This window comes from Sparassis crispa (genome assembly GCF_003851025.1).
Source record: "Sparassis crispa DNA, contig_000010F, whole genome shotgun sequence".
NCBI classification, from domain to species: domain Eukaryota; kingdom Fungi; phylum Basidiomycota; class Agaricomycetes; order Polyporales; family Sparassidaceae; genus Sparassis; species Sparassis crispa.
Genome location: NW_020939758.1, coordinates 1129188 through 1155272, shown reverse-complemented (window position 1 = coordinate 1155272; position 26085 = coordinate 1129188). Strand labels below are relative to the sequence as shown.

The 26085-nt window shown below is 51.9% G+C and overlaps 10 protein-coding genes across 10 annotated transcripts; 6 read left to right on the top strand and 4 right to left on the bottom strand.

Annotated features, from left to right (window-relative positions):
• Window positions 1-379: 379 nt before the first annotated feature.
• On the top strand, window positions 380-1990 carry SCP_1203890 (hypothetical protein; the record flags this gene model as incomplete). Its single annotated transcript, XM_027763271.1, has 5 exons — window positions 380-520; window positions 572-791; window positions 843-1432; window positions 1479-1584; window positions 1638-1990. The coding sequence occupies 5 exons, from the start codon at window positions 380-382 to the stop codon at window positions 1988-1990; spliced, it is 1410 nt and encodes a 469-aa protein (XP_027619072.1).
• A 1633-nt stretch (window positions 1991-3623) lies between these two features.
• Window positions 3624-4202, bottom strand: SCP_1203880 (hypothetical protein; the record flags this gene model as incomplete). The annotated part of the gene is made up of 1 exon (XM_027763270.1): window positions 3624-4202. The coding sequence occupies one exon, from the start codon at window positions 4200-4202 to the stop codon at window positions 3624-3626; it is 579 nt and encodes a 192-aa protein (XP_027619071.1).
• A 185-nt stretch (window positions 4203-4387) lies between these two features.
• On the bottom strand, window positions 4388-6406 carry SCP_1203870 (hypothetical protein; the record flags this gene model as incomplete). The annotated part of the gene is made up of 8 exons (XM_027763269.1): window positions 4388-4414; window positions 4468-4834; window positions 4893-5465; window positions 5520-5544; window positions 5603-5648; window positions 5723-5772; window positions 5825-5913; window positions 5967-6406. 8 exons carry the CDS (start codon window positions 6404-6406, stop codon window positions 4388-4390), a joined length of 1617 nt encoding a protein of 538 aa, XP_027619070.1.
• Window positions 6407-7424: 1018 nt separating this feature from the next.
• Window positions 7425-7724, bottom strand: SCP_1203860 (hypothetical protein; the record flags this gene model as incomplete). Its single annotated transcript, XM_027763268.1, has 1 exon — window positions 7425-7724. One exon carries the CDS (start codon window positions 7722-7724, stop codon window positions 7425-7427), a length of 300 nt encoding a protein of 99 aa, XP_027619069.1.
• A 388-nt stretch (window positions 7725-8112) lies between these two features.
• Window positions 8113-8694, top strand: SCP_1203850 (hypothetical protein; the record flags this gene model as incomplete). Its single annotated transcript, XM_027763267.1, has 1 exon — window positions 8113-8694. One exon carries the CDS (start codon window positions 8113-8115, stop codon window positions 8692-8694), a length of 582 nt encoding a protein of 193 aa, XP_027619068.1.
• Window positions 8695-8877: 183 nt separating this feature from the next.
• Window positions 8878-9267, top strand: SCP_1203840 (hypothetical protein; the record flags this gene model as incomplete). Its single annotated transcript, XM_027763266.1, has 1 exon — window positions 8878-9267. The coding sequence occupies one exon, from the start codon at window positions 8878-8880 to the stop codon at window positions 9265-9267; it is 390 nt and encodes a 129-aa protein (XP_027619067.1).
• An 850-nt stretch (window positions 9268-10117) lies between these two features.
• Window positions 10118-18285, top strand: SCP_1203830 (hypothetical protein; the record flags this gene model as incomplete). The annotated part of the gene is made up of 10 exons (XM_027763265.1): window positions 10118-10481; window positions 10972-11997; window positions 12099-12495; window positions 12565-12647; window positions 13147-14814; window positions 14863-14956; window positions 15119-15458; window positions 15513-15811; window positions 16659-17356; window positions 17822-18285. 10 exons carry the CDS (start codon window positions 10118-10120, stop codon window positions 18283-18285), a joined length of 5433 nt encoding a protein of 1810 aa, XP_027619066.1.
• Window positions 18286-19855: 1570 nt separating this feature from the next.
• On the bottom strand, window positions 19856-21870 carry SCP_1203820 (hypothetical protein; the record flags this gene model as incomplete). Its single annotated transcript, XM_027763264.1, has 3 exons — window positions 19856-20238; window positions 20303-21581; window positions 21643-21870. The coding sequence occupies 3 exons, from the start codon at window positions 21868-21870 to the stop codon at window positions 19856-19858; spliced, it is 1890 nt and encodes a 629-aa protein (XP_027619065.1).
• A 451-nt stretch (window positions 21871-22321) lies between these two features.
• SCP_1203810 (hypothetical protein) lies at window positions 22322-22576 on the top strand (the record flags this gene model as incomplete). The annotated part of the gene is made up of 1 exon (XM_027763263.1): window positions 22322-22576. One exon carries the CDS (start codon window positions 22322-22324, stop codon window positions 22574-22576), a length of 255 nt encoding a protein of 84 aa, XP_027619064.1.
• A 1766-nt stretch (window positions 22577-24342) lies between these two features.
• Window positions 24343-25480, top strand: SCP_1203800 (hypothetical protein; the record flags this gene model as incomplete). Its single annotated transcript, XM_027763262.1, has 7 exons — window positions 24343-24443; window positions 24499-24541; window positions 24594-24697; window positions 24751-25116; window positions 25170-25244; window positions 25296-25404; window positions 25454-25480. The coding sequence occupies 7 exons, from the start codon at window positions 24343-24345 to the stop codon at window positions 25478-25480; spliced, it is 825 nt and encodes a 274-aa protein (XP_027619063.1).
• Between the last annotated feature and the right edge of the window lie 605 nt (window positions 25481-26085).

Sequence of the window (26085 nt, the reverse complement as noted above, 5' to 3'; positions counted from 1 at the left end):
TTCTTGTCCAGCTATCCCTGTCCGCCGGTAAGAGGACCATACCGCTGATAACTGTTATGAGGTGAGTAAGGGGACGTAACGGTGAATTCACCATCAGCAAAAGCGCATTCCGCGTGAGCTTTCTGGCACGCCTGAACCATCGCACACGTCTGTAGTCATGAAGTTGGCACAATCAGTTATTTCAAGGACAATCAGCCGCGGAAAGAGCCAAATGTCGTATGCGTCGAACTTGTAGAACATGGAACGGAGACGATAGCATGGAAACTCGGACACGAGTGCAGTGCTCACCTCGGGCCGCCAAGAAGTTCAGATCTGAGATCTGAGATCTGAAGGCCCATACTGGGACTCGGCCTTATTCAATGTCATTGCCACCGCCACAATGTCTTTAGCTCATGACCAGACAACAGTTAACCTGATATCTGCCCGCGTTCGGGCGGCGCTGTCCTCCTTGCGCACTCTGACCACCATCCCAGAATCTGTGTGGCTGCCGTGGGCCAAAGAGCACCTGGACGAAGAATATGTGCGTCGCAACAACTGATGTCACCGTCAGAATACTCACATTTGACCGTAGTTCGAAGCAAGTTGGTCAATATACCGCGGCATCCGCTGTACCCGTCTTCTCCGGAGCCTCCAGCGTGCTCTGGAGGACACTAATTTTGATTGGCAGTCCATTGGGAGTGGGGATCCCCGGGTTGCAGCCGCGTTTAAGGATGATACTGGGTGTAGTGATGGTGAAGGAGAGAGGGAGGAGGTTGACTGTGGGGAAAATAAGTGGTGGATGACTCCACCCGGTGTGTCTTGCCATCCATCTTGTCATCATACTTTTCCTGACTACTTTCTAGGAGTTGCGAATCCATCCGCGGACACCGTCCATCGGGACACACCACCGGCACCGGCACCGGCAAGTCTGACGGGTGACCATTCAGTGGCATCCGAGCGTAATTCTCCAGGGGGGGTGGTATCGATGGGTGTCGGCATGGAATCTGCTGACGTTGCTGATACCCAGAGGCAAACCGAACAAACAGAAGACATACGTTTCCTGAAGCCGCAGTTACGTAGGAAGAACCAGTTGCGTAGGAAGAAAGTTGCTGCGAAGTCCGCCTCGATTCTCAAGAACCCTGATGAAAAGGCGGGGACTCTTGAGGGCCTCTCCATGCGGAAGAGAGTGAGGGCCGACGATGAGGGCGAGTTACAAGACGCCATCGGCGGGATTTCTGATGGAGCCATGGGCCTTAGTAGGCAGATGGAAACACAGCTGACGGAGGTTAATCTACCAGTACAGCGGCGGGGTCACAAGAGAAGAGCGTGTGTCAGGTCTGTGCCCACCGTCGAAGACTCTGAAGAAGAGCCCGTGTCAGACAAGGCCACCCAGAAGGGCAAGAGGCCTAGGTTTGAGAAAGAAGGCGACGCTCAAGTGGCAGCAGAGACCAAGGTGCGCAAATTCGACTCATTCGGTGTCGATCTTACCTCTACACCAGATATGCAAAAACTGTCGGGCCGCAGGAGTGGAACAAAAATGCGACCGTTCTTCGAACCGAGCATGCACGTATTGCAGGCTCAAGAAGCAAAAATGCATCGTGCCAGGTGAGCCGTTTTGAAGACTGAAGTAATATTTCCTCACTTTCTGGGATCATAAGGAGAACCGCAGCTCTATATCACCGTAGGCAGAAAAAAGAAGGGCTACACTCTCCCATCTCCCTTCATCTCCAACCTGGGTTCGCCGAGGGTAACACCGGTTGCTTCCGGCGCTGGGCGGGAACTGTCTGCGACTTCTTCGAAGTCAGTGTCTGATGATATCTATGCCTTCGGCAAACCGAATGGGCCATCCGAGTCCTACAGCCCTCTCCCCGGTGGGGCTGACCCAGACATAGCTCGCATTTGGCGGGAGGTCATCCGAACTCGGGAAGATGTGGTAGCACTGAGAGAATCTGTCAATGGGCTCGTGCGAGATGTCATCATGCTACAGAAACAGCTTAATTCTCAAGATTGAATACTGTACTTGGAGGCGGTGAACATGGTTACTTCATCATTTCAACTTTATTGTTGTCGCACAATAGATACCTCAAATCTGGTGTTTCTCGATGTATCAAAGCGACCTCAATCTGACAATTGGTTTAACGTATTCATGTCGACTAGAAGGTTCGCTGTTAACCTTCACTGGTTCCGCTGTCATGGAAATAGGATAGGGTGGATTTATCTTTGAAGCAAGGCGGTGCACGCACAGAGAGTATACGGCTACAAGAAGCCACTTTCCAAAGAGCGTCGTTCTTTGAACAGCCCATTAGCGAGCAACCACGTACATGTTTCTGGGTGACGAATGGCCGAAGGCGACTCGTGCTTCGTACCGGCATGATCAAGTGTCAGCGCAAGCACTCGCAGTGACATTAGATTCCTCCGGGTGTACCTGATTCTTACCTTCACGTGCGGCTGTTCCTTCTGGCGTCGACCACCCATTTCCTGAGTGCATCTCCGAGTCGCTGAACCTAATCAGCTTTTAAAGATGAGCCGACTAGACCAAAGCGCGAGGTACGCAGAAATCAACAACAACGCGATAAAAATCGTGTCGCTCCAGCCTCTTTTCTTCTCTTGGAGCAGCCACAACATCCACCTGTGCGCCCACATAGGCTGATCACCATCGGGCGCAAGTCACGCACACAAGTCGCCAATCGTCGCCCTGCACTTCTCGAGCGGACCCCTACCTATTCCCGCACATGCATGTCTGACGAAGGACCTAACGATATGAACCTAGTTCTCAAAGCATTACGACGTGATATGCAACCTAATGACATTCTCCAGATATCAAACCTTGGGACAGCAGTTAAAAGCAACGAAATCACACCCAGCGCAGAAGGCATCCACTTTCACAGACTCTACATGATTTTCCCAACCGGAGAACGACGCCCGGGGGAAGACATGCAGCACGTCTCCCGGACGAAAAGTGTCCAGCCACCCCGCAAGTTCGGGCGTCTCGTTGTGCGCAGCCCATGTGTTAACGTGTACACGACTTTTCGATGACGCATGCACATTTGTTTGGATCATGCGCCGTCGGGGCTCTTCTCGCTGCGGGCTCTACACACCTTGATCATGCGACCTTGTCTCGAAAATCACTCTGCGCAGGGGTAGATGTGGACGGCCAGTAACCTCGACCGATACGTAAGGCGTCTCAATGGTTTTGTCAACGATAATATAATCTTCGCGGCTGACGGACGAACGGACCCAGTACTCGGCATAGTCTAGGATTGAACAGATAATATCCACGGGAAGACCTAGAGCCTTATGCATCATATCCCGCACCCGGAAGACATCATTTGAAGACTCTGGCACATGAAAATCCGCTTCAGGCAATCCGACAAGACTATTTTGTATAATCGGAAACCAAGGCTCCGACGCCGCCCATTCACATTGGTCGGGTGAAAGACAGCCAAAGTCTTTGGCGCTGGCCCCGTGGTCAAGCAGGTACTGTATAATATCGGTCGACCGGAGAGTGAATGCAATCTCGAGCGGGGTCTTCCCCGAACGACGGTGGTCGCTCACGGTGCATCCCGCTTCCACGAGGGCTCGCACACAATCGAGTGAACATCCTTCCACGGCGTAGTGGAGAGCTGTCTTTGCATCCCCTGCTGTCACATTGGCATCGACCCACGGCGGATAAGCTCCTCCAGCATGGGCGTCTGCCCGTTGAACGCTGCAATGAATATGAGAGAATAGCCCATAGGTCCCCCGGGTAATTCCAGTTTAGCCCCATGCTCGAGCAACATTGCGAAAATCTCTGCCCGCCCTAGCTGGACCGCAAAGAAGAGCGGGGAGACGACCTGCCCACCACCGACATAATGATTGCGCGTGGTCTTGTTAACGTCCGCACCAAGCTCGATGAGCAGCGCGGCCATCTCCTTCAGGTTCTTGAACGTCGCGAGGGTCAGCGGTGTGCCGTAGCCTTCAATCTCGGTTTCTATTAAGGTGGGATCGTTTTCTATCATGTGCCGCGTTACCCACTGGAGGCCGCAACTAATTGGCTCGCAGAGCGGGGTAATGATGACCTTCGGAAGCTTGTCCCGCTTGTAGGCCTCGAATCCGAGAACGGGGAATTCATGCATTTGGAGTATCTGGCGGAACCCAAGGTACTGCTCGTGGAAGTCCGGATTGAAGAGAAAAGTCTCAATGAGAGCGAAGAGCTCTTCATCATCTTCCTCAACCAACTGCATATGCAAGATCCACCGTCGCACTACATAAATGAAGAACGGATGTCGCTCGCCCCTGTCGGACATTTCATCACGGCTTTCGCACGGTCCGCCGTTAAAATCCTCCAGCAGAAGGTAGGTCAATGACAGAAGAGCAACCTCGCGCCGTGTTTTGGGTAGTGAGATGTGGTACTGCCGCAACGAGCTGTCTAACAAGTGGTCAGAAAGAAGAAATTCTTGTGCAGCGTCAATGAACATGCGTAGGCCACTTGAAACCAACGTTACGCACCTGAACAGAGTAATGCGAGACATTGACGATGTCAGTTGAATCGTCGTAGTCGACCAGACTGCTGCAAATCTCCAGGATATCGTGTTCATCCAATACGCGAGCGTCGTCGTTGAGGCTCTCGCTTCCCACTTCGATTATGATTGCTTCTTCCACTTCCACAAGTTTGAGGGGGCGGAGAGCTGAGACAAGCCAGAGTAAAGTCGTCTTTGCGATCAACGCAGATTCCTCTCCTTCGTCTTCGATCCGCTTCAAAATCCTTTCGCACGTCGGATACAAGCCACGCGGTAGAGTGCGTAGTGCCTCGCGAATACTCTGCCTAGTCCGTCGAGTGATGATGAAGTCTAGCTGGCATTGCACCCAGCGAAACCTGGGTACCATTAAAATTAGATGGAAGTTTCAGAGAGCGGTGCATATCCTCGACTTACATTCCGTCTGCCTTGTGCAGCAGAGCAGACCCAAGCTCGGCTTTAAGCTCGCTATCCAACCTACGCAGCCTTGGCTCGGTCTCTAGTGTCTGCATAATATACCTTTGTATATCCGCGTACACATTCTCAAACTCGTGCGACAGCGAGATAGTGTGGAAATCTTCGAAGGCACCCACGATATCCTGCTCGCGTCGGCTCGAGACGAGCCACCGCACGCTCGCCTGATGGACAAGGCGAGGGATGAACTCGAGGAGCCAGCGCCGGTCGACACACTCATCGAGCTCGTCGAGGACGATGATGGCCTTCCGCTCGCCAATCGCGCGTAGCAGCAGCAACTGCAGCAGCTCGATGTCGTCGGGCGGGCTCTTGGTCGCCTTCTTTCGCTTCAAGAGATCCACGAAGGTGTCGACGGAGTCATCGTCGATCGTCGCCATAAAGAGTGTCAGGAGCGTGCGCAGCACCGTAACTGGGTTGGCGCTCTTGGAGTCACTGAAGTCGCAGTAATAGTAGGCGAGGATCGCCTCCTCGTTGCCACCACTGCAGGATGATTTCAACTCATCGATCACCGTGGACCTGTCCACAAAAATTAGTCGGGAGGATTATCAAGACTGCGACCAAAAAATTTACACCAAGATAGTTTTCCCACTTCCGGCTGTTATTGAAGTAGAATCAGCATGAGGCCATGGCAAAAGCAAGCAAGGAGCGCTCACGAATGCCTTGCAGCACAGGAATCCACTGTTTGAGGAGCGCCATTCTCTGAACAACTTATTGTCAAGCAGCCAGGTGCCCGTCCCCGGCTGACGAATGCGCGAGGACGACTCATGCTTCACGTCAACATCAAGCGGAGACAACCACTCAATAAGTTCACGAAGGTCCATCTCTATTGAACCGCGTGTGAGCAGAAATAATCGAGGTGGACATTATGTCCTTACGTAGTTCTTGCCGCGCCTTTTCGTCCTTCACGCGCTGCTGCTCCTTCTTGACGTCCTCCACCGAGTTTCCCAGGTGCATCAATGAGTCGCTGAACGCAATCAGCTTTCTGTGGTGAACCAACACAGGGAAAGCGCAACATACGCAGAATTTAACGAAAGCGCTAGAATAAAATGCGTCTTGTGCCTCTCCAGCCTCTGCACAAACTCCATCAACTCCTTCTCCTGGAATGGCCACAGCATACGCCGGTCCACCCGCATGCGCTTATCACCATCGCGCGCAAGCCACGCACACAATTCTTCGATCGTCGCCCTGCAGCTCTCGAGCGGGCCCCCAGTCCCGCCGAGGAACGCGGTGATCTTGAGGGTATGGTTTGACGAGAAGTCGTCATGCCCCTGCAGACCGTCGAGCACGACCTTTGCATGGCCGAGCGTTCCACCGATGGCAGAGAGCTCCTGGAGGAGCCTGTCGCACGCCGCGGGTGCGCCCTTTACGCTCGCGGCGTACTTGTACACTGCGATCGTCGCGCTGCCAAGCACCTGCAGCACGCCGAGGATCGCCGAGAGCGACGATATTCCGTCCATGGCGCGGGGTGGAACGTACTAGTGGGATACAGAGGCCTACTAATTCTGGTCAAGGAGTTGAGATTTGGCATCTCCGGTGGAAGGGTGCATATATGTATGTATCTTACCGTCGAAGCGCTGGTAGGCGTCGCTGATTGGAAGGCAGTGTTCGAGGGCGCGGTCGAGGCGTAAGTTACTGTCTGCAAAGATTTCATCAGGAAACCATCAGGCTTCAGCGTTCCTCGAACTCCCATGATCCATGCGCCGACGCATTGGCGCCGATAGATGTTGGGGAAACTGACGTTGTCGACACAAACGCTACGGGAAGTGAAAGCAAAAAGTTACGCAGTCTTCACCTGCGCAACGACTTCGTCCGTTCAGGTGATACAAGTCCATTAGCGTGCTTCTATACATTTCGGGTTGGGCCAGAACACCCTGCTGAAGAGCTCTGGTACACAGACGTGGTCCCGCTTCGCAGCAGCGCTAGCGATGAACGTCGGCTGCTGGGCAGCGTGACGCTCTGTGGGATATCCAGAGGAGGGCGTAAACGCGTGAGGGGAATGCGCGATGAAAAAGCGAGTCGGAGGCACGTTTATTATCCTCGGCGTTCAGGCCAGATGTTACGACTTTGAACCCGGGATGCTGCGGCCGCGGATGGTCTCCTTCACACACATGTTGTCCTGTGGTAGGATACGGGCTACAGCACTCACTGGGTCTGCGAGGACCCATGCCGATCGGCGCCAAGTCCTTGTGTGCCAGCAGGATCAGACGGATGAATGAGTCTCACCGCGAATGATTTGCAACGTTCTTGAAAATTCACGACAAAATCAAAGGAGGTCGACGAGACAGAAACGCAAAGCCGGGGAAGATCAGGGTGGTAGCTCGCGATAGACAGCCACCCCTGCACCGTGCCAACCCTGCAGCGTACCGCCCAAATCTCTCGCGTAAGACACACCGCCCGCCCAGCTGCGCGCGTCAAGTATCGCCGCCGCCATCCCGCTGTACTTCTCGACCTCCGTCCACCGTATCCCAGTATGTCTCACGATGCCAGCGGTGAATCCGCGCTGTGGAAGATGTGGACTTGGGGCAGCAGGTAATGGGATGCCATGAATAACGAAGAGGCGACGACGTAGATGTACGCGAGCGAGCGCTTGGTGGACGCTTCGTAGATGAGGGTTGCACGCTCGATGGATAGTGCGAAAGACGATCGACCGAGCGCCACAAGCGACATCTCTCCATGTTCGAGGTCGGGATCCGAGTCGCGTCGACGTCGGAGTGCACACATCCACAGCCATGGCCAGTAGGAGCAGATCCGATGACCAGTGAGCGAGAGGAGCATGCAGTTCTAGCATACGCACAGCAGAACAAACTGTTGTAGATACAATTTTGTGTAGTCCTCTCACTCCTTCATAGTTAGTTTCCTAATCGGGCACGGACGCTCGCGTAGTATACACGCTCGCTACACGTTTCGTTTCCCTCAGTCCTTTTGCTATTGACATCGGATTGAGGGTAAGCTACATTCCTTTACTATACATTATTTACTCATGCTGATCTACCTGTAGGACTGACTCAGTCCGTTTCTAGGTAGATAATTGAGTCCTTTTGCTATTGACATCGGATTGAGGGACTGACTCAGTCCGTGTCTAGTCTTCAACAGGTTACGAGCCCCGAGAGGCAGCTAAAATGCGCACTCGACTCGCCAGCCGAACCTCCCGGGCGAGACCGCAATGAGCGGCGAACGACGCAACCCCTGGAGCGGACGCTCGTCGCCACGCGGGCGCTCTCCGACTCCTCCACCTTTGCGCAGAGCCTACTGGGACGAACCCGGCACGCCTACCGGCGGTCACAGGCCGCGCGCGAGACCGCAGCGCAGTGGAGAAAATCTGTACGCGCAGTCTTCACCACGCGGATCCGCGGCACCTTCGAGACGGCCCACGCCGAGCCCGAACGCAGGCGGAAGGAGGTACAGGCCTTTGGGAGAAGGCGGAGCAGAGCACTGGACCCTGCACAAGGATACTGACCACTCTTCGCACATGAACCTTACGAAGCTCCCCCACAAGCTCACGCCGATGAACTACATATCGTGGATGACGACGATGGAATCAACGCTCGACACTATCGAACTCTTCGAGTACGCTACCGGAGAAGTTCCCGAGCCCGATCCGGATGTCGACGAGGCGCGTGCGCGACGCTGGAAGCGCGCGAACGCCTGCGTCCGACTCATACTCGCGTCGAATATGACCGAGGAAGTCGTGTCGCAGATCAGCCACCTCACGGTCGCGGCACAGGTCTGGCAAGAAGTGCGATGACTATTCGCAGGCGAAACCCTTACCGACTGGACGCTTCTTATCACCAGTCTCGTCACGACGAAGTACACCGATGGTGAAGATCTGACCCTTCATATTGCGAAGATGAAAGCGTACCGGCGAGATCTCATCCTCATGTCCCGAAATATCCCTGATGACCTCTATGCTTATTTCATCTGAATCTCTATGCCACAATCCTGGAACTACGTATTTTCTGGCCTTTCTCAGTACTACACATCTTCTGAGATCAAATGTCATCTGAAGGAAGAATATGCCATACGACAGAACCAGCAATCGACAGTGAGAGCATACAATGCCAAGCAGCAGTCCGGCAAGCGATCGAAGAAGGAATACAAACCAGGTGACCCCTTCTGCAAGAATTGCGAACGGCCCAGTCACTACATCAAGGACTGTTGGTCGAAAGGGGGTGGAGCTGAGGGGAAGGGACCACGTAGTAAGAAGAAGGAGAAGAAGGATTCGGAGAAACAGGATGCGAAGGGGAAGGAGCGAGTGAATGAGGTGAAAGAAGACTCCGACCATCTCTCGTGCATGGCGGCACCCGGCTCATCCTCCTGATTCACCTGGATTCTCGACAGCAGATCTACCACTCACATCTGCAGAACGAAATCGGCCTTCGTTACATTCATGCCTTCGAGCGAGACAATTGGCAGCATTCGGAAGACAGGACCTCAACTTGAGGTGCAAGGGAAAGGTGATATCCTCATCCTGTGCCATGTTCATAGTGGAGACCAGCACGTCGTCATGCTACGAAATGTATGCTACTGCCCGGATGCACGCGATAATATTATCTCAGAGAGTCGTATGGATCAGAAGGGACTATCGATCCACAAGCAGAATGGCCTGGTAGCTATCCAGAACTTGAATGGGAAGGTTATCATGGAAGGTGTGCGATGACGTGACTTATATGAACTCAACTGTGCGATCGCCCCTCCATCCTCCCACATCAGGAAAACCCAACTTTTACTTATGAGATTTATGCTGACTTTTTGTCCTTTTTTGCCTTATTTAAGGCCCATAAGTTCTCAAAAGTCAACCTTTAAGTCTCTAAGGAAATATGACTTATGGACTTTTTGCCCTTTTTTACCTTATTTAAGGCCTATAAGTGCATTTAAGTCATATAAGGACACCTTTAAGTGAAAGTTGGGTTTTCCTGATGCATCCCTCTGAGATCTCATTCACGGCCCAACTCTCTCCATTTGATAGCGAGCTTTGGCACTGCCGGCTTGCTCATATCGGACAGGGCAGTCTCCAATACATGGTAAAGCACGCCCTTGTCACAGGACTCGATCTGAAATCCATAGAGACACTTGGCCCATGCAACGGCTGCGCGAAGGGGAAGCATCACCAAGCACCCTTTCCGAAGCAAGCCACCGATCGTGCTACAAGCACTCTTCATTGCCTCCACATGGATCTTCAAGGACCATTTGACCTATCCATCACCGGCTATTGCTACGCACTCACTGTCGTTGATGACTACAGTCGCAAGGGATGGAAGGCTTTCCTGAAGGTCAAAAGCGATGCGACTTCAGAGATCAAGGATTTGATCACACGCCTCGAGACGTTCTCTGACAAGAAAGTCAAGATTGTTCGATCCGATGGTGGTGGCGAATTTATAGGCAACGACCTCGAGACATATTTCAAATCAAAGAGGATCAAACACGAGACTTCCACTTCACACGCTCCACCACAGAACGGTGTAGCCGAGTGCTATAATCAGACGACACATGAGCACGCCCTCTGCATGTTGCAAGAAGCGAACATGAGCTCGGGTTTTTGGCCTGAAGCCCATGCATATGCATCGCTCATCCGCAATTGGAGTCCTACAAGAGCCCTGGTTGAATCCACGCCCAACAAGGAATTCTATGGCAAGAAACCAGATGTCTCAACCCTTCGCATTTTCGGAGCATGCTGTCATGTTTGCATTCCCCCCGAATCCTGAAAGAAGCTCGATTGTAACCCCGTTCACGTGCTTACCACATTGTTTGTTCCTCCTTTCTATTTTGTCCATACTGTTTATACGATGTTCGACTTCATTGCCTCTTCTTTACTCTCCCCCTTATGGCAACAAAGGTATGTACTTGCTATCGGTCTTGCACTGTAGTATTTACTCTCCCCCTTATGGCAACGAAGGTATAGCTTGCGCCTGTTCCATTTCCAGTCTGATCTGAGTGAAGCGCACCCACAACCGGGCCTGCTTACACTTTTTTTTGAACACCGCGCGCTCATTCCTTTCATCAACCGCCTCACCCTATTGGCTAGCTTATTCACACCTCGCCAAGCTGTCTGCACTGCGCCGCTCTCCTTCCATACCTGATCTCTTAGGTACACGCTCGAGATCGCGCCTTTCGCACCTCGTCGTCCCGCCTCCCACGGATGTCGAGTATAATGACAATCAGCATACTGCCTCTGCCCTGTCGTCTCTCACACTCACTCCACTTTCTGAGCTCTTGGACCTTCTAGCCAATGCCCTCAAGGAAGATCCTTCCCCAAGCATTCCGTCCCCTCATGAGTCGCTGCAGGACCCTTCCGGTTCACAGTCTCACACACAACAACTGCCGAATACCGGTTCTCAACTTGACGCTGATCTCATAACACCCTCTGCCATTTCAACCCCAATATCATCAGCTCCACGCTTGACGATTGATCATCAGCATACCGAATCTAACTCCTTGGACTCATCTGCAGATCTCCCTGCATATACCCACCCCATCCAATCCAAGATGGACTCCACGAAGATGGGTCGCCCGATAGCATCTGTTACGCAGCACTCTATCAAGCAAGCCCTCACCATCTCCACGGGGAAACTCACTCCCTCTGTCTTACTCCAATGGGAGTCCACTTGCATCCAATATTTTAAGAAGAAGTCTGTTCCCGACGATGAAAAGGTTTCGCATGTCACAGGTGGGTTCATGGACGAGCTCGTCCGCAACTGGTACCTTAGCGACAGCGACACCATCGACGCCCTGAAATGGCCCGATTTTGTTTCACTCATGCAAAAGTGTTGGCTCAACAAGAACTGGGAGGACGCCGCCCTCCACCAGCTCATATGTCTCTGCCAATGCGATGATGAGCCTTTCGAAGATTGGATCATCTCCTTGGAGAAACAGAACGCTCTCCTCCGTGGCAGTCCTCTTCGCATGGACACCGCCACCCATGTGCACATCTCTGCCAATGCATGCGAGGAGATCTGTCTCGAATGCAACAAACCTGTATACCGTTCCCTCTCTGACTTCAAAGACTGGAAGGATGCCATCACTGCTTTTGACAACGATCACCTTGCAGACTGTGCTTGCCATCTTCGTGAACTCGATCGTTACTTGCACTCCAACTGTTCTTCCGCTGCCCCCTCCTCGTCATCTACCAACCGCCATGCATTTGCCTCCAAGACTGCCCCACCTGGCATAATTCAAAGCTACGTGCCGTTCTCCCCAAGCTCACCGATTCTGACCATGCCCTCCTCGACAAATACGAGGGCTGCTACAAATGTCGCCGCTTCTTCATCAAGTGCAAGAAGAACAACTGTCTGAATGACTTCCCCGACGCAGCGACCTACCAGCCTCTTACTGCAGCCGCTGGATTTGCTGCCAAGAAGGCCCACGACTCAGGTCGTTCTCATGTCGCTGTGGTCACTGATGGTGACAACATTGACGAACATCTCATCACCGCTGTCAACGTTACTCCTGACTCGCCGCTTGCCGCTGCTTCCTGCGTCCTTGGCACTGGCGATGATTGGGTCTCAGATGAGTACGTGCTCGCTGACCTCACCATACCCCACCTTGTTTGGTGAGCGATCATACACTCACCTTCCTCTTCTGCCCCTTTTATGCCTGTTCCTATGCTAATAGACTGCAGTTCGCCCTCAGTTCTGATTAGAGATGACCTCGTCAAATGCTACCACCTCTGCCGCTTCAAGCTCAAAACACCTTTCCCTCTTGGTAATGCATGGGGCATGGGGCATATGGAAGCGCATGAATGGGTGAAGCTGCATGTTGCATCTCCGGATTTCTCTTAGTCTTCTGTCACTTGTCGAGCTGTAATTGTACCGTCACTGTGTGCACCTGTAATCCTCGGTAACCCCTTCCTTAAATTCAATCATCTCATCCTTGATGTTGATGCATGCTCCGTGGTCAATAAATGCTCAGAATGCAACATACTTGAGGACGTTTCTCCTCCTTCCCCCCCCTCTCGCACCGAATTCCCCCGCTGCCCAACGTCATGACGTGGATGAAGGTGCACACCTTAATGCCCAGTTTCGTCTCTCCCAGCACCGGGATCTCATGTGAGACCTTCTTCTCAACCACGCTCCTCTGCCTGATACAACTTCGCCACATATGCCATCGCCCACTGTTATCGCAGCAGTGCATTCCAGGGTCTAAGACCTCACTTACCTTGAAACTCTTTCTCGCGAGAATGACATGAAAATGTGCTTCGCAGATCTTTTTCTGGATGACCTTCCGCATATCGATGAACTCCCAACAGATGTATACCACCACTTCCGCCTCAAGGATCCTAACCTTGTAATAGCTCGACGACAATATGAATGCCCTAAGAAGTATCGTGAATCCTGGAAAATTCTCTTACAACAGCATCTCGATGCTGGACGTATGCATCTGTCCTCCTCTCCATACTCCTCTCCTTGCTTCCTCATCCCAAAGGCCGACCCTACTGCTCTCCCTCGCTGGGTTAATGACTACCGTATCCTCAATGCCAACACCATCCCCGACATCCATCCCCTCCCTAGTATCCAGGAAATCCTGTCTGACTGCGGCCACAGAAAGATTTGGGGTAAGCTTGACATGACTAACTCTTTCTTTCAGACCCACGTCCATCCGGACGATGTCCCATACACCGCGGTAGCAACCCCGTTTGGTCTATATGAGTGGACAGTCATGCCCCAAGGTTGTCAGAGTGCACCGGCAACACACCAACGTCGTATGTTCACTGCCCTTTGCCCTTATATCGGCTCGATTTGTCATGTTTATCTCGATAACATCATTATCTGGTCAGACTCTTTGGATGAACACCGCCGTAATGTTGAGACTATCCTGTTCGCACTGCGCTCACACCACCTCTACTGCTCACCGAAGAAGACTGACCTTTTCTGCCTCGAACTACATTTTCTCGGCCACTGCATCTCTCGTGCTGGCATGGAAGCGGACGACTCTAAAGTTGACAAAATCCTATCTTGGCCTGTCCCTTCCTCCGCTTCTGACATCCGCTCCTTTCTGGGTCTCGTCAAATACATCTCTAACTTCTTGCCTGCCCTCTCACAATTCACACATATCCTTAACACACTCACCACAAAGGAAGCTGAACACAACTTCCATTGGTCTTCAGCGCACCAAGACGCGTTCACTGTGATCAAATCGCTCATCGTCAGCTGTGAATGCCTCACTGTCATTGACCATCAGAACATGGGCGACAACAAGATTTTCGTGTGCTCTGATGCAAGCGATTGGTGCACCGGTGCTGTCCTGTCATTTGGCCCCACCCTGGAATCTGCTCGTCCCGTTGCTTTTGACTCCATACAATTGAAGGGCCCCGAACTCAACTACCCTGTCCACAAGAAGGAGCTTCTCGCCATCATGCGTGCTCTCAAGAAGTGGCATGTAGATTTGATTGGTGTGCCTTTCACTGTATACACTGACCATCGCACTCTCGAGAATTTTACCTTCCAGAAGAACCTATCTCGGCGGCAGGCACGATGGCAGAAGTTCCTCGCTCAATATGATTTCAACATTGTTTACCTCCGCGGTGAAGATAACACAGTAGCTGACTCCCTTTCTCGGCTACCGCCCCCCCTCGCCCCACTTGCCCCCGAACTCACCCCAATTGACCCTACAACAATTGCATCCCTCCCCCTCTTTTGGTGTGCAGCTCGTGGTCTGAGCTCGATCTGTACGCCCCCACTCATCCCTCCTTCGGACATCTTCACACATGTGGCAACAACGCACCTATGTGTGGCAACTGACCCCGACTGGCTCACACGGATCCATGCTGGATATCACGAGGATAAGTGGTGCTCATGCCTGCTCCTTGATCTTGCACACACTGACTCCATAGACTCTGCTGCTGAACTTTTCACTGCCGGCAAACTCGATGGTCTACGATCTGCTGGTATCGCTGTCAACAACTGACTTCTATACGTAGGTGATCGCCTCATCATTCCTCGTGTCACTGACATCTGCGAGGGCCTTTTCTGCCTCGCCCATGACTCTCTTGGACATTTCGGTTTTGACAAATCGTACGCTCATCTCCGCACCACCTACTACTAGCCAAACATGCGTAAGGAACTTGAACACCTTTATGTCCCCGCCTGTGGTGAGTGTCAGTGTAATAAGTCGCTGACTCGAAAGCCTGTTGGTCCCCTCCACCCTCTCCCTGTTCTGGACCATTGTTGCGACAGTGTCGCCATTGATTTCATCGGGCTCCTCCCGGAGGATGATGGCTTTAACTGCATCGTCACCATGATGGACCGTCTAGGTAGTGATATCCGTCTCGCGCCATCTCACACAGATATTTCCACTGAGGATTTCACTGCCCTCTTCTTTGAGAAATGGTACTGCGAGAATGGCCTCCCTCTCAATATTGTCTCCGACCGTGACCATCTCTTCATCGGCTGCTTCTGGAAGGCTCTGCACAAACTATCCAGTGTCAAACTTTGCATGTCCACATCCTACCACCCAGAAACTGACAGTTTCAGTGAGCATTCCAACAAGACTGTCATCCAGATGTTACGGTACCACGTCGCTCGGAATCAACGCAGTTGGGTATGTGCACTACTTCTTGTCTGTTTTCAGCTCATTAATTCTAAAAACGCTTCGACTGGTTTCACACCTTTCCAACTTAATCACGGCCGCTCGGCTCGGGTTATTCCCCCCATCACTGATGCCGCTGTCGGGACCATCTCCACGAAATTTGGCCTTGACGCCACCCATGCCGCAGACCTCCTCAACCACATGGAGCTGGATGCTCTCGAAGCACGCAACAATCTCATTCTTGCTAAGTCCAACCAGATGCTCACCGCGAATTCCTCACGCTCTCCCGAGATCGTCTATTCTGTTGGCGACCAAGTCCTTCTTTCCACTTTCCATTGTCGGTGTGATTACATGCAATGTGGTGACAACCGCATTGCCAAATTTATGGTTCGTTATGATGGACCTTACACCGTTACTGACTCCTACCCGGAGTTCTCTGCTTACACTCTTGATTTACCGCCACACATGTCTATCTTTCCAACCTTCCACTCCTCTCTGTTGCGCCCTTTCCTTACTAACGATGCCACCCTTTTTCCATCTCGCGAACTTGCTCAACCTGGCCCCATTGTCATGCCCAATGGCCAGGAGGAGTGGCTTGTCGATCGCATACTCGAACGCCACTGCCATGGTTGCGGCTAGCGTTACCTCATATGATGGACTGGTTATGGCCCCAAATCCAATACTTGGCTACCCGGCTCTGAGGTTGTGGACCTCCAAGCACTCGACGTGTTCCTTCAAGGACATGATTTAATGACATAAGTCACCTCCAAGTCCACTGGCGCTCAATACGCTCTGCTCAAGGACCTTCCCTTCCTGCTTGTTTCTACAACCCTCACTTTCGACACTCTTCCTTCCTTCCCTTCCTATTACCTTCCCCCATGCCAATTTTTTTCAGCCAATGAGAGTGTAACCCCTTTCACGTGCTTACCACATTGTTTGTTCCTCCTTCCTATTTTGTCCATACTGTTTATACAATGTTCGACTTTGTTGCCTCTTCTTTACTCTCCCCCTTACAGCAGTGAAGGTATGTACTCGCTATCAGTCTTGCACTGTAGTATTTACTCTCCCCCTTATGGCAACGAAGGTATAGCTTGAGCCTGTTCCATTTCCGGTCTGATCTGAGTGAAGCGCACCCACAACTGGGCCCACTTACATCGATGCACACTCGCTTGATGGCATTTTCTGCAGTTTTGCACCTAATCAGAAGGCGTACAAGATCTGGATCCCTTCGAGGCACAAGTTTATGGTATCTCGAGATGTTATTGTCTACGAGAATGTCCCAACAATGCCCGAGGACGATGACCAAAACCCTGCTTTGAGCGAGGGGGTGACTGCGAGTAAGTCCACTCAAAGCAATAGTCCTGACAAGGCTGTTGGCAGAGAACCTTCCGCGACATCACCACCACATCCTCTAACTCCTCAGGCTTCGGCATCACCAGCTCCAGCACCAATCCCTACACTGCCCGAAAATCAGCCATCCACTGCATCAGCACCCACTCCCGCCAGTACTCCCGCACCAGCGCCAATGCCCACACCAGCTCCCACACCTCTCCGATGTTCAGAATGTGTCACGTGCCCATCTTGGATCAAGCAAGCTGCCGAGAAACAGCAGGCACAAGAACAGGTGATGAAGACACACAACAAGGTGATCAAGGAAGCACGCACACTGTGGAGACAAATGAAGGTACAGGCGAGAACAGCTCCAGAACCCATACCAGAGGACGCCACAGTCTCAACGACACCTGAAGGTGACATTGCGCAAGTCGCCTATATGGCAGCATTTGGCATGAACATGCCGATGAATTTCTGTGAGGTGACGAAGTGCTCGGAGGCCGATAACTGGTGGACAGCAATGCACGAAGAGATCGACATGCTGCAGAGGCATGGTACATGAGTACTCGAGGACTTGCCACCTGGCCGGAAAGCCATTGGCAACCGCTGGACATATGTTATCAAGTGTGGCCCACAAGGTAAGATCCTACGATACAAAGCCCGACTTGTTGCACAGGGATTTTCACAGATTCCCGGCATAGACTTCAATGATATATTTTCCCCCACTGTTCGACTCAAATCTCTTTAGGCGATCTTACATCTCACCGCCACATATGGATGGCATTGTGGACAGGATGACGTGACTAGCGCGTTCTTGCACAGCAAGGTTGACATTATCATTTATATGCAGCAGCCTGTCAGATTTGATGACAGTACTGGACGTGTTTGTCACTTACTGCTAAGCTTGTATGGTCTTAGGCAGTCATCCCACCTCTGGAACGAGTACATGGATGGCCAACTGTCAACAATCTCATTCCATCGACTGATCTGTGATAGTGCCATCTATGTTCATCATACAGAAACCGGTGCGAATTCCATCCTGGCGATCCATGTTGACAATACCCTCAGCTTCTCAGACTCAGCAGAGGAGCTCGCTTCTGTCCAAAAGCAGCTTCACAGTATCTTTGAGATGAAGGAGGAGGATCCCAACTGGTTGATGGGTTTCGAACTCATTGACAATCCCCAGGAATGTACTGTCTCCATCTCGCACTGCCAGTACATCTCCACCATTCTCAGACACTTCAAAATGGAGGATTGCATTCCTGTACCAACCCCCATGGAGTCCAGTCTGCACCTCTCAGTTCACGATGCACCATTGACACTGGAGGAGATCGTGGAGATGAAGAAACAGCCATATCGCAAACTTGTTGGCACCCTGACCTGGATCTCAGTCATCTCACGCCCTGATGTAGCATTTGTCAGCACGCACCTCGCGCAGTTTAACACCAATCCCGGCAAGAGGCATTGGGAAGCTGCAAAATGAGTGCTTCGATATCTCGTGGGCACTCGCAACCTTCACCTCGAATTGGGAACTGCGGATGAGGAAGGTGACATGAACAAATTGGTCGGCTATACAGATGCGAACTGGGCGCACGACGTTGACACTCGACGCTCCATCTTGGCATACGTTTTCCAGCTCAGCAACTCATCAATAGCCTGGAGCAGCAAATGCCAGATGATCGTTGCCTCATCGTTGACTGAGAGCAAATATATGGCCTTGTCTTATGGCGCGAAACAGGCACTGTGGTATCAGTGTTTCCTCACGGAAATTGGACTCACTCTCAGAGGAACCCCTACCACACTCCTAACAGACAATATGGCTGCAAAGGACATTGCAAAGGATACCCGTCACCATGGACGTACCAAACACATCGATGTATAGCACCACTTCATCCGCGAGCGCATATAAGACGGAAACTTCAATGTCGTTCACTGTCCCACTGCAGCAAACATTGCTGATGGACTCACCAAGCCCCTGGACAAGGAGCCATTTTCCAAAATGGTTTCTGATTTAGGACTCTCACTCCATTGAGGGGGTGTGTTGTAGATACAATTTCGTGTAGTCCTCTCACTCCTTCATAGTTAGTTTCCTAATCGGGTACAGACGCTCGCGTAGTATACACGCTCGCTACACGTTTCGTTTCCCTCAGTCCTTTTGCTATTGACATCAGATTGAGGGTAAGCTACATTCCTTTACTATACATTAGTTACTCATGCTGATCTACCTGTAGGACTGACTCAGTCCGTGTCTAGGTAGATAATTGAGTCCTTTTGCTATTGACATCGGATTGAGGGACTGACTCAGTCCGTGTCTAGTCTTCAACACAAACCAGAGTGAGCATATGTCGATATTTCAATGAAAATAGCTGCAGGAAAAATAAACCCACTGAATTCGGGTGGTGTTCTGGCGCGATCACGATGCGGTGTGACATATACACGTGATCATTACCGTGACACCAGATTTACTACCAGCCTGTCCGAGTTTGGTCCGAGTCGTACTCACCGTGGCGGCATGCGCCAGTCAATGCATTTTACTTCACCAACCGACACGCCGATATCGAGCAGGCTGGATGGTAAACACGGCTCTCCTCGGGCAAGCACACTCTCGACTCTGGCACCAGAGGATTGAATAACTTCCGCTGCCCATCCCGGTGAACCTCCTCAAGCCGCACCCAATACGCGCGTCGAGCAAGGCTCTGGCATGCTACTAGCAAGTACTCCTCTCCGCGACAGGACGCACCAAGCGACTATCGCGCTCCACCATATCTGACGACGACGGTGCATCCCCGCGCGGGGAGGGCTCATTCAGTTGGTCCAGGTCAGAACGACGCGCAGTCGGCCTGCATGATGACGTCGGGATGCGCATCAAGCTCAGAGTTGCGTATCCTCTCCCATGACAAGCAAGTTGCACATCTGAAGGCGAGCGCGCGCCAGTTGCGGAGCGAGAACGACGTGCAGCGAGGGCAGACCGACGAACCATCTGCCTCGACTCTGAACAGACACGAATTAAATACGCAGACGGAGATATCCCGAGGGGATTCGAGCACACTGCACTACATGGCGATATAACACCGATCACCTGCAGAACCACAGAATGATAGAATCGATCCAATGTAACCAAGGAGAACCCATCTACATGGTATATCTTCAACAAAGGCTGAAGAGGGGTCACGCCTCGTCATTGAGAGATCACCGAGGAATGCTAGATAAATATAGGGTAAATCTTCCCCTACGTTGAGAAAAGTGACAAGGATTTTGAGAAAGGTGACAAAAATTTTGAGTATGCGCGAACAAACGAGTGTCGTAGAAATTGTACGCATACGAACAGGTCGGGTGACAACCATGTCGAAGAGATTGTCCAGTAGGACAAGCTTAGTTTGCACGACAGGCCGTGCAGGCAAAGGCGGCGGAGGAAGTCCGCGCATCGCCCGGGATACTAATTGGCGACAACACGTGTCAGCCACGAGCTGAATAAAAGCTGTGAACGCCAGCTGGCTTACCTTCTAGCCTGATCCGCGACATGAGCATATGCACACCTTGCTGCAGTCCAATAAAAGCGTAGGTGACTGATCGCCGGGTAGAATTTTTATTAGGCGAATTCGGGAAGGTATGATAGATGAACACCGCCATCTGGAAGATGTTCATTTTCTCGACGGCGACTGGTTCCGTCGGATAATACTTGAAGGAAAGACTCGTCAGGGTCTGGCTTGAGGGACCTGCTACTATATCCGATTCTAGAATGGCAGCCTGGGAGACTACACGGGGGATAGCCAGCGTGTGCAAGCGGGGACAGTGGAGGGCGAATGCCGAGAGAGAGAAGATGGATGGCGCGTCCACGTTGTGTTTGTCATCATAAGCCAGCGTTAGTGACTCTAGGTGAGTCCAGGCTGCAGCCATGTCGTGGACATCCACACTGGTGAGAGACAACGGGACACGAACGTTCACGTCCAGAGACTCGAGGCCGCGAACCTGTAAGAGCGGTGCCAGTGCGTCGATTACACGCGCGCAAGGTTTATCCACGACGTAGAAGCATTTGATTGCGAGCACACGGAGGGAGGAACTGAGCTCCATGCTCAGTGCGTCAATGAATGCACGGCAGGGCAGCCATACATCAAAGAAGTAGTTGACCTCAACTTTGACCGTGTGCAAAAGGGGTGCAGAGAGACCTTTAAAAAAGCAGGCTAGTTTTGATGGGCGTCCTGTAATATTCAGAGATTCCAGAGATCCAAAGGTGTACGGAACTACAACTTTTGCAGCTCCAACCGAAAGGCGCAGATATCGCAGTGCCTTCATATCAGCCAGTGCGCTTAGAATCGGGGCCGAGACACCACAAGACTCGACATCCAACTTCTCGAGCCTGCTGAACTGGACGATGATCTCCGGAAGGAGGGAGGACAGCGCACCAGACACGGTAAGTTCTCGCAAGGAGGAGGTCTGTGGCGCTAGAGGATGAACGTGTCTTCTAAGAAGCTGTGTAGGTGAGAGAGAGAAAAGAGGGGGCTTTGTCTGTGTGGATGATGCTAATACCGTCATCTCATCAGAAGGGCGGATTACCCCTGTCACGAGAAGGAGCAGCATCTCAGCAGTACTAGAATTAGAGGACAGCTCCAGCGAGACTAACGATGGAAAAATGGGTCGGTCGCCTGAATGGCGAGCCAGGAACATTAAATCCTTGGGTCTGACACTCTCGGCAATGTGAAGAAGGCACAGGATATGCACCCGACGGGCATAGGCGAGGAACCGCATCCAGTCGTTATCCAAAGTTGGTGCTGAGGTGGCCTGCGGGACGATAAAATTAGCTATTGCAACGTGATCGTGCAGTATGGGGGCAAGAACATACGCTTTGATATGCATATAGCCTTTCCGAACGCATTGATTTCTCCAGTAACTTCAACAGAGGCATAACACTTTCCAAGTGCTGCCACAGAACGTCAAGCGCAGCATCACAGAAGTCTTTGCACACCAACGCCAAGTTGGCCAGAGTCCTCCCATCGGAGAGCGAGTTGAGATGGTTAAATATTTCTCGGAGGATGTCTTCTGTCTCAAGGGCACGAGTTTGCATGAGCATTAAGGCAAGAGAGCAGTGGGGAGACTACTACCCTATTAGTTGCGAGGGAAGAGAGTATATTCATTGGGGGTGAAGCCAGGGGCACAAACCCCTGGCGGGAACCGTAATGTCGACACTAGCGCCGACCTCTGCGTGAGTGGTCCAGGGGCAGTACCTACTACCGACGTACTAGTGAAACTGGCCATGGAGAACTGTAAACCGACGTTTCAACTCAACTTACCGGGTGATATCGATACCCCCCAAGAAGCTTAGTCTCGGAACCACCCGTTCTGACCTTCAACCCTTTTTGGGAATTGAGGTGGAAGGGTTGTCAGAACGTCTGGTGAAAATTGTATAGAGGGGGGGGTATGTAACGCTCTCCCCACTTGAGAGCCTGCTCAAACACGTCCGCGAGGAGTGCGGTATTGAAAACGTCGCCCACAGGAGCTGCGATGACGATCGCGCGCAAAAGATGCATGCGGGTTTGCGGGCTGCTGAGCATGTATCTGCAGAACGCGGTGAGTTGGAGGCACGTCCCGAGAACTATGGCCGAAAGTGCCTGAGGGAGCGCAATGAGATGGAGATGGCGACAGGTCTCGGACAAGCGGAGAGCATCGAGTGGATGGAGAAAAGAGGTAACAAGAAGGAGAACATCGTCGTTGAGGGACAGGCTCATGCTGTCCCAGCGTCTGTTGCGGTCACCTCGCGGCAGAGGGCGCTGGTTTAGGCTCGTAAACTATTTGATAGGAAGAAAGAGTCGTTGCTGGAGGGGATCGTACGAGACGCTTGAGAACATAGAGACGTGTTCGGTCCGAGAGGTCGACAGTGCGCTAAGCGATGGCGCGAAATGGTCTGAGTGTGAAACGACCGGAAGGGTAAGTGCTCGCGAAATATAAAACTAGAACAGTATACGTCTCTATAAGCAAGGCTTCAGCGCAGTGTGACACTCCCGACCGTCGCGTTCTAAACTTGAGCTTGAAGCTGGAAACGTTGAGGGACAGCAGGCTCATGCTGTCCAGCCATGCCCGGGCGCCTGGCACTCAGGCTGTGGTCACCGCGGCAGGCGCTAGTCGTAAGGCGCTTGTCTAACTTTTCTTCTACCACGTCTCACCTTTCAGGGCTATGTACAACTTCCCCGACTTACAGGTGGTTGCACAATATTGGCCATAAGGCGATTCCATCAAATATTCTCAGGAACGTACTCCGCATTATTGGTTCTCAAATCTTGCGCTGGCGATCGGGTTTCGCGCTTCGACAGCCTTGGATATCTATGTCGTGTTGAAGTACCACGCTTGCGCTGAAATATTATTGCAAGTGACTGGTCAAGCAAGCTGGTGAAGTGAACGTTCTCGTCGGATAAGCCATACCTCCTGCCAAATTCTGCGGTGGACCCACAAAGGCGATGCGCTGGCCATCTGAAATGCACTCGATTTGCTTTTTGTCTGCATAACCCCACTACTGACATAACCCTGCTCGCCAGATATCCAGTATACACATACGGTATTTATCATTCGTTGCTGGGTCTTTTTCTGGAAGTTGCTAGCTTGTGGTTCCGATTTCCTATACATTCTCAGGCTCGACTGAAACCTCAGTAACTGGTAAGTGATTGAAGATCCAATGGGGACTTCTACCGTCTATATTATTGTGCTGCTCTGGCCATCTTCTGGGTAACTTACGTCCCCGTGCGTATCATGGAGATATCGAGCGACTTTCACCATATGGTCGGCAGACCACAATCTGGTGAAACTTGTATTGTTCCAAATGGAGGCCACTCAATCCACCGAATCCACCTTAAAGTTAAACGCGGTAGCCAGAGCAGCGGTCGACCACATCCCATATCCCTCAACCTCCGTCCTGCAGCGCACTTAGTAGCTCTCCACCAAATAATGAATATGCTCAAGCATTTCTTTTCGACCGCTCACTCGAACGAATACGCCGCTCTGCATTCTTATGAGGAGACGCCAAACCCTACGCAAGATATCCATCTTCCCTTCTAAGTCATTTAGCGGCGGCGCCACAGCGTCTGACGAGTGCTCTGTTGTCCCTCCCATCCGATGCGCCACACCGCACTCTTCATTTCTGCCATCACATATCATACCGGAATTCATCCGCTGGGAAACGGTCAAAGGCGAGGTGAAAGAATATTGTCGCTTGACCGGAGCTTCTATCCTGGGTGGCGCGGCAGGATTGCTGCTGTACAGCAGTTACCAAATCGTGGTGATGGGTCCCGAGAGGAGGAAGGCGCCTGCTCGTGCCAATTTTTTTTCTTGCTTTGCTTAGCGACTATTCTGCATCGGACACATGGCACGTTCCCTATTGTTGGTCTCTAAGGCGATTGTCTTTGTGCTGCAACGTGACGCGAACATCTCGCTGCTTGCTTTGTGGCTGCCGGAGTTGCTGACTGGCGTAAGCGCCGGGCTTTCGAGCTATATAAGACCCTACGAGGTGCGAGCTTTCCTCAGTTAATCCCCCTCCTCCGCACTTCAACCAGACATGCAAAAACGAATTTTGGTATCCCGAGTCACCGCTTATGAGCTCTGGACCTCATTCAGACAAACTCATCCGTGGACTGCACACGTTATCTTGGAATGGACGTGCGTTAGCTCGACTGTCTGTCTCTTCACTATCCTAATGATTCCTTTTCTGCAGTACCGGCACAGCACATATGAGAATGCGTATCAAGCGTTGTCTAGTCAGTAACTTTTCCGTGAGTTCAAGAACTGCGCTGACATTATTAGTCTCAGATGCGTTCGCGGGTTTGTATTATATGCAGAGAAATCGACGGTGCGGAGTGCGGCCGCTCAGCGCGTGACCTAGGATTTCCCCTCTTTCATGATCCGTATATATTGTGCGTCAGAGTCTTCTTTCGCTCACCGATACTGATGCCACTGCTCAACTCAGGTGTGAACAATCTATGTCTGACTCCATGGCAAATATGGCGGACGTCAGTGTACAGTCCCCGTTTGTTCAGCAGGAACACGCTCTGCCGGGTCGAGCAGTACCCTCGTCACATAACGAAGGACTTTCCATCCCTGCTCATGGAGCACCATGGATTACGGAGTTGGATGATCAAACATTTTTGGATCATGACCAGCTTGATCCGCTCTCCGAGCGGCTTCTCGCTAGTTCCACGATGATGTATCACGACTTACATTATCCATATCAACCATCCTCATCACATGTGCAAGCGCCTGCAGCACGCGGACCAGAGCATCTTTCGCTGTGCCACGCACCTCCCGTCGGCATTGTGGTGTTGTCCGATTTTGGGTTTTGGACGACGGGAGGGCTTACATCTGCTCGAAACTGACTGTTTATTGCAGGGTTTGTGAAGAGAGCCCAAGGTTTCGTACACCATATTCACAGCCCTTTCCGCACAAAATGACCGATTCCCCTCTGTACGTCCTTCACCATGTCTTTCAATAAGACGATCTGACTAAAAGCTACAGGACGACCATGGGCCTGCCCAGGGGAGGTGGGAAAATGGGGAACTGCGCCATCCGACACCTCGCTCTAGCTACTCTTGCAGGAGCTCTTAGGCATCCTGCTGTCATCGAGGTATGCGATGTTGAGGCCTAAATTGTCTGTACTAATAAAAGTTCAACAGAGTCAGCCAGTAGTCGAACAGGACTAGCTAGTGATTGAACAGAACCAACCTGTATTGGACCAGCAACCAGTTGAACAGAGCCAGTTAGTGGCTGACCGGATTCCGCAAGAGCGTTGCACGCCCTCGCGTGAATTTCAAACAAACGCGGCACTGACGTTCGAATTCTGCAACAATGGAGATAAGTTCTTTCCAGCGAGGGACGCCCTAACTGAGAATTTTGCCGGACTACACCTGGCGTGACGAGGTCGTGATCAACACAGACTACGGGCGAGAAAGCGCCAAGCCGATGATTCGATTCTTCGTACGTTTTCACTCGCCCTCCGAGATCATATTGCTGATTTCTTTTCCCACAGTGGCTAGGTCAACGAACCGAGGACTCCCGTTGCTGTTTGCTTACCAGGACACGGAGCTCAAGCATGGAGCTGGAGAATGGCTATGTGTGGAAGGTGATCCACCTCCGGGACCGAAAGGTCGAGGCGAGTTCGCGCGCCGCAGACTGCAATAGGTTGGGTTCGACGTTCAGCGATTCTTGAAGACTTCGATGTCGGTTCTTTCTATCCTGTAATGTGCATGTTGTATGTGGAGAAGATGTCGTCTCGGTGCTGGTTCTATCCAATCTGTAACGTGCATCT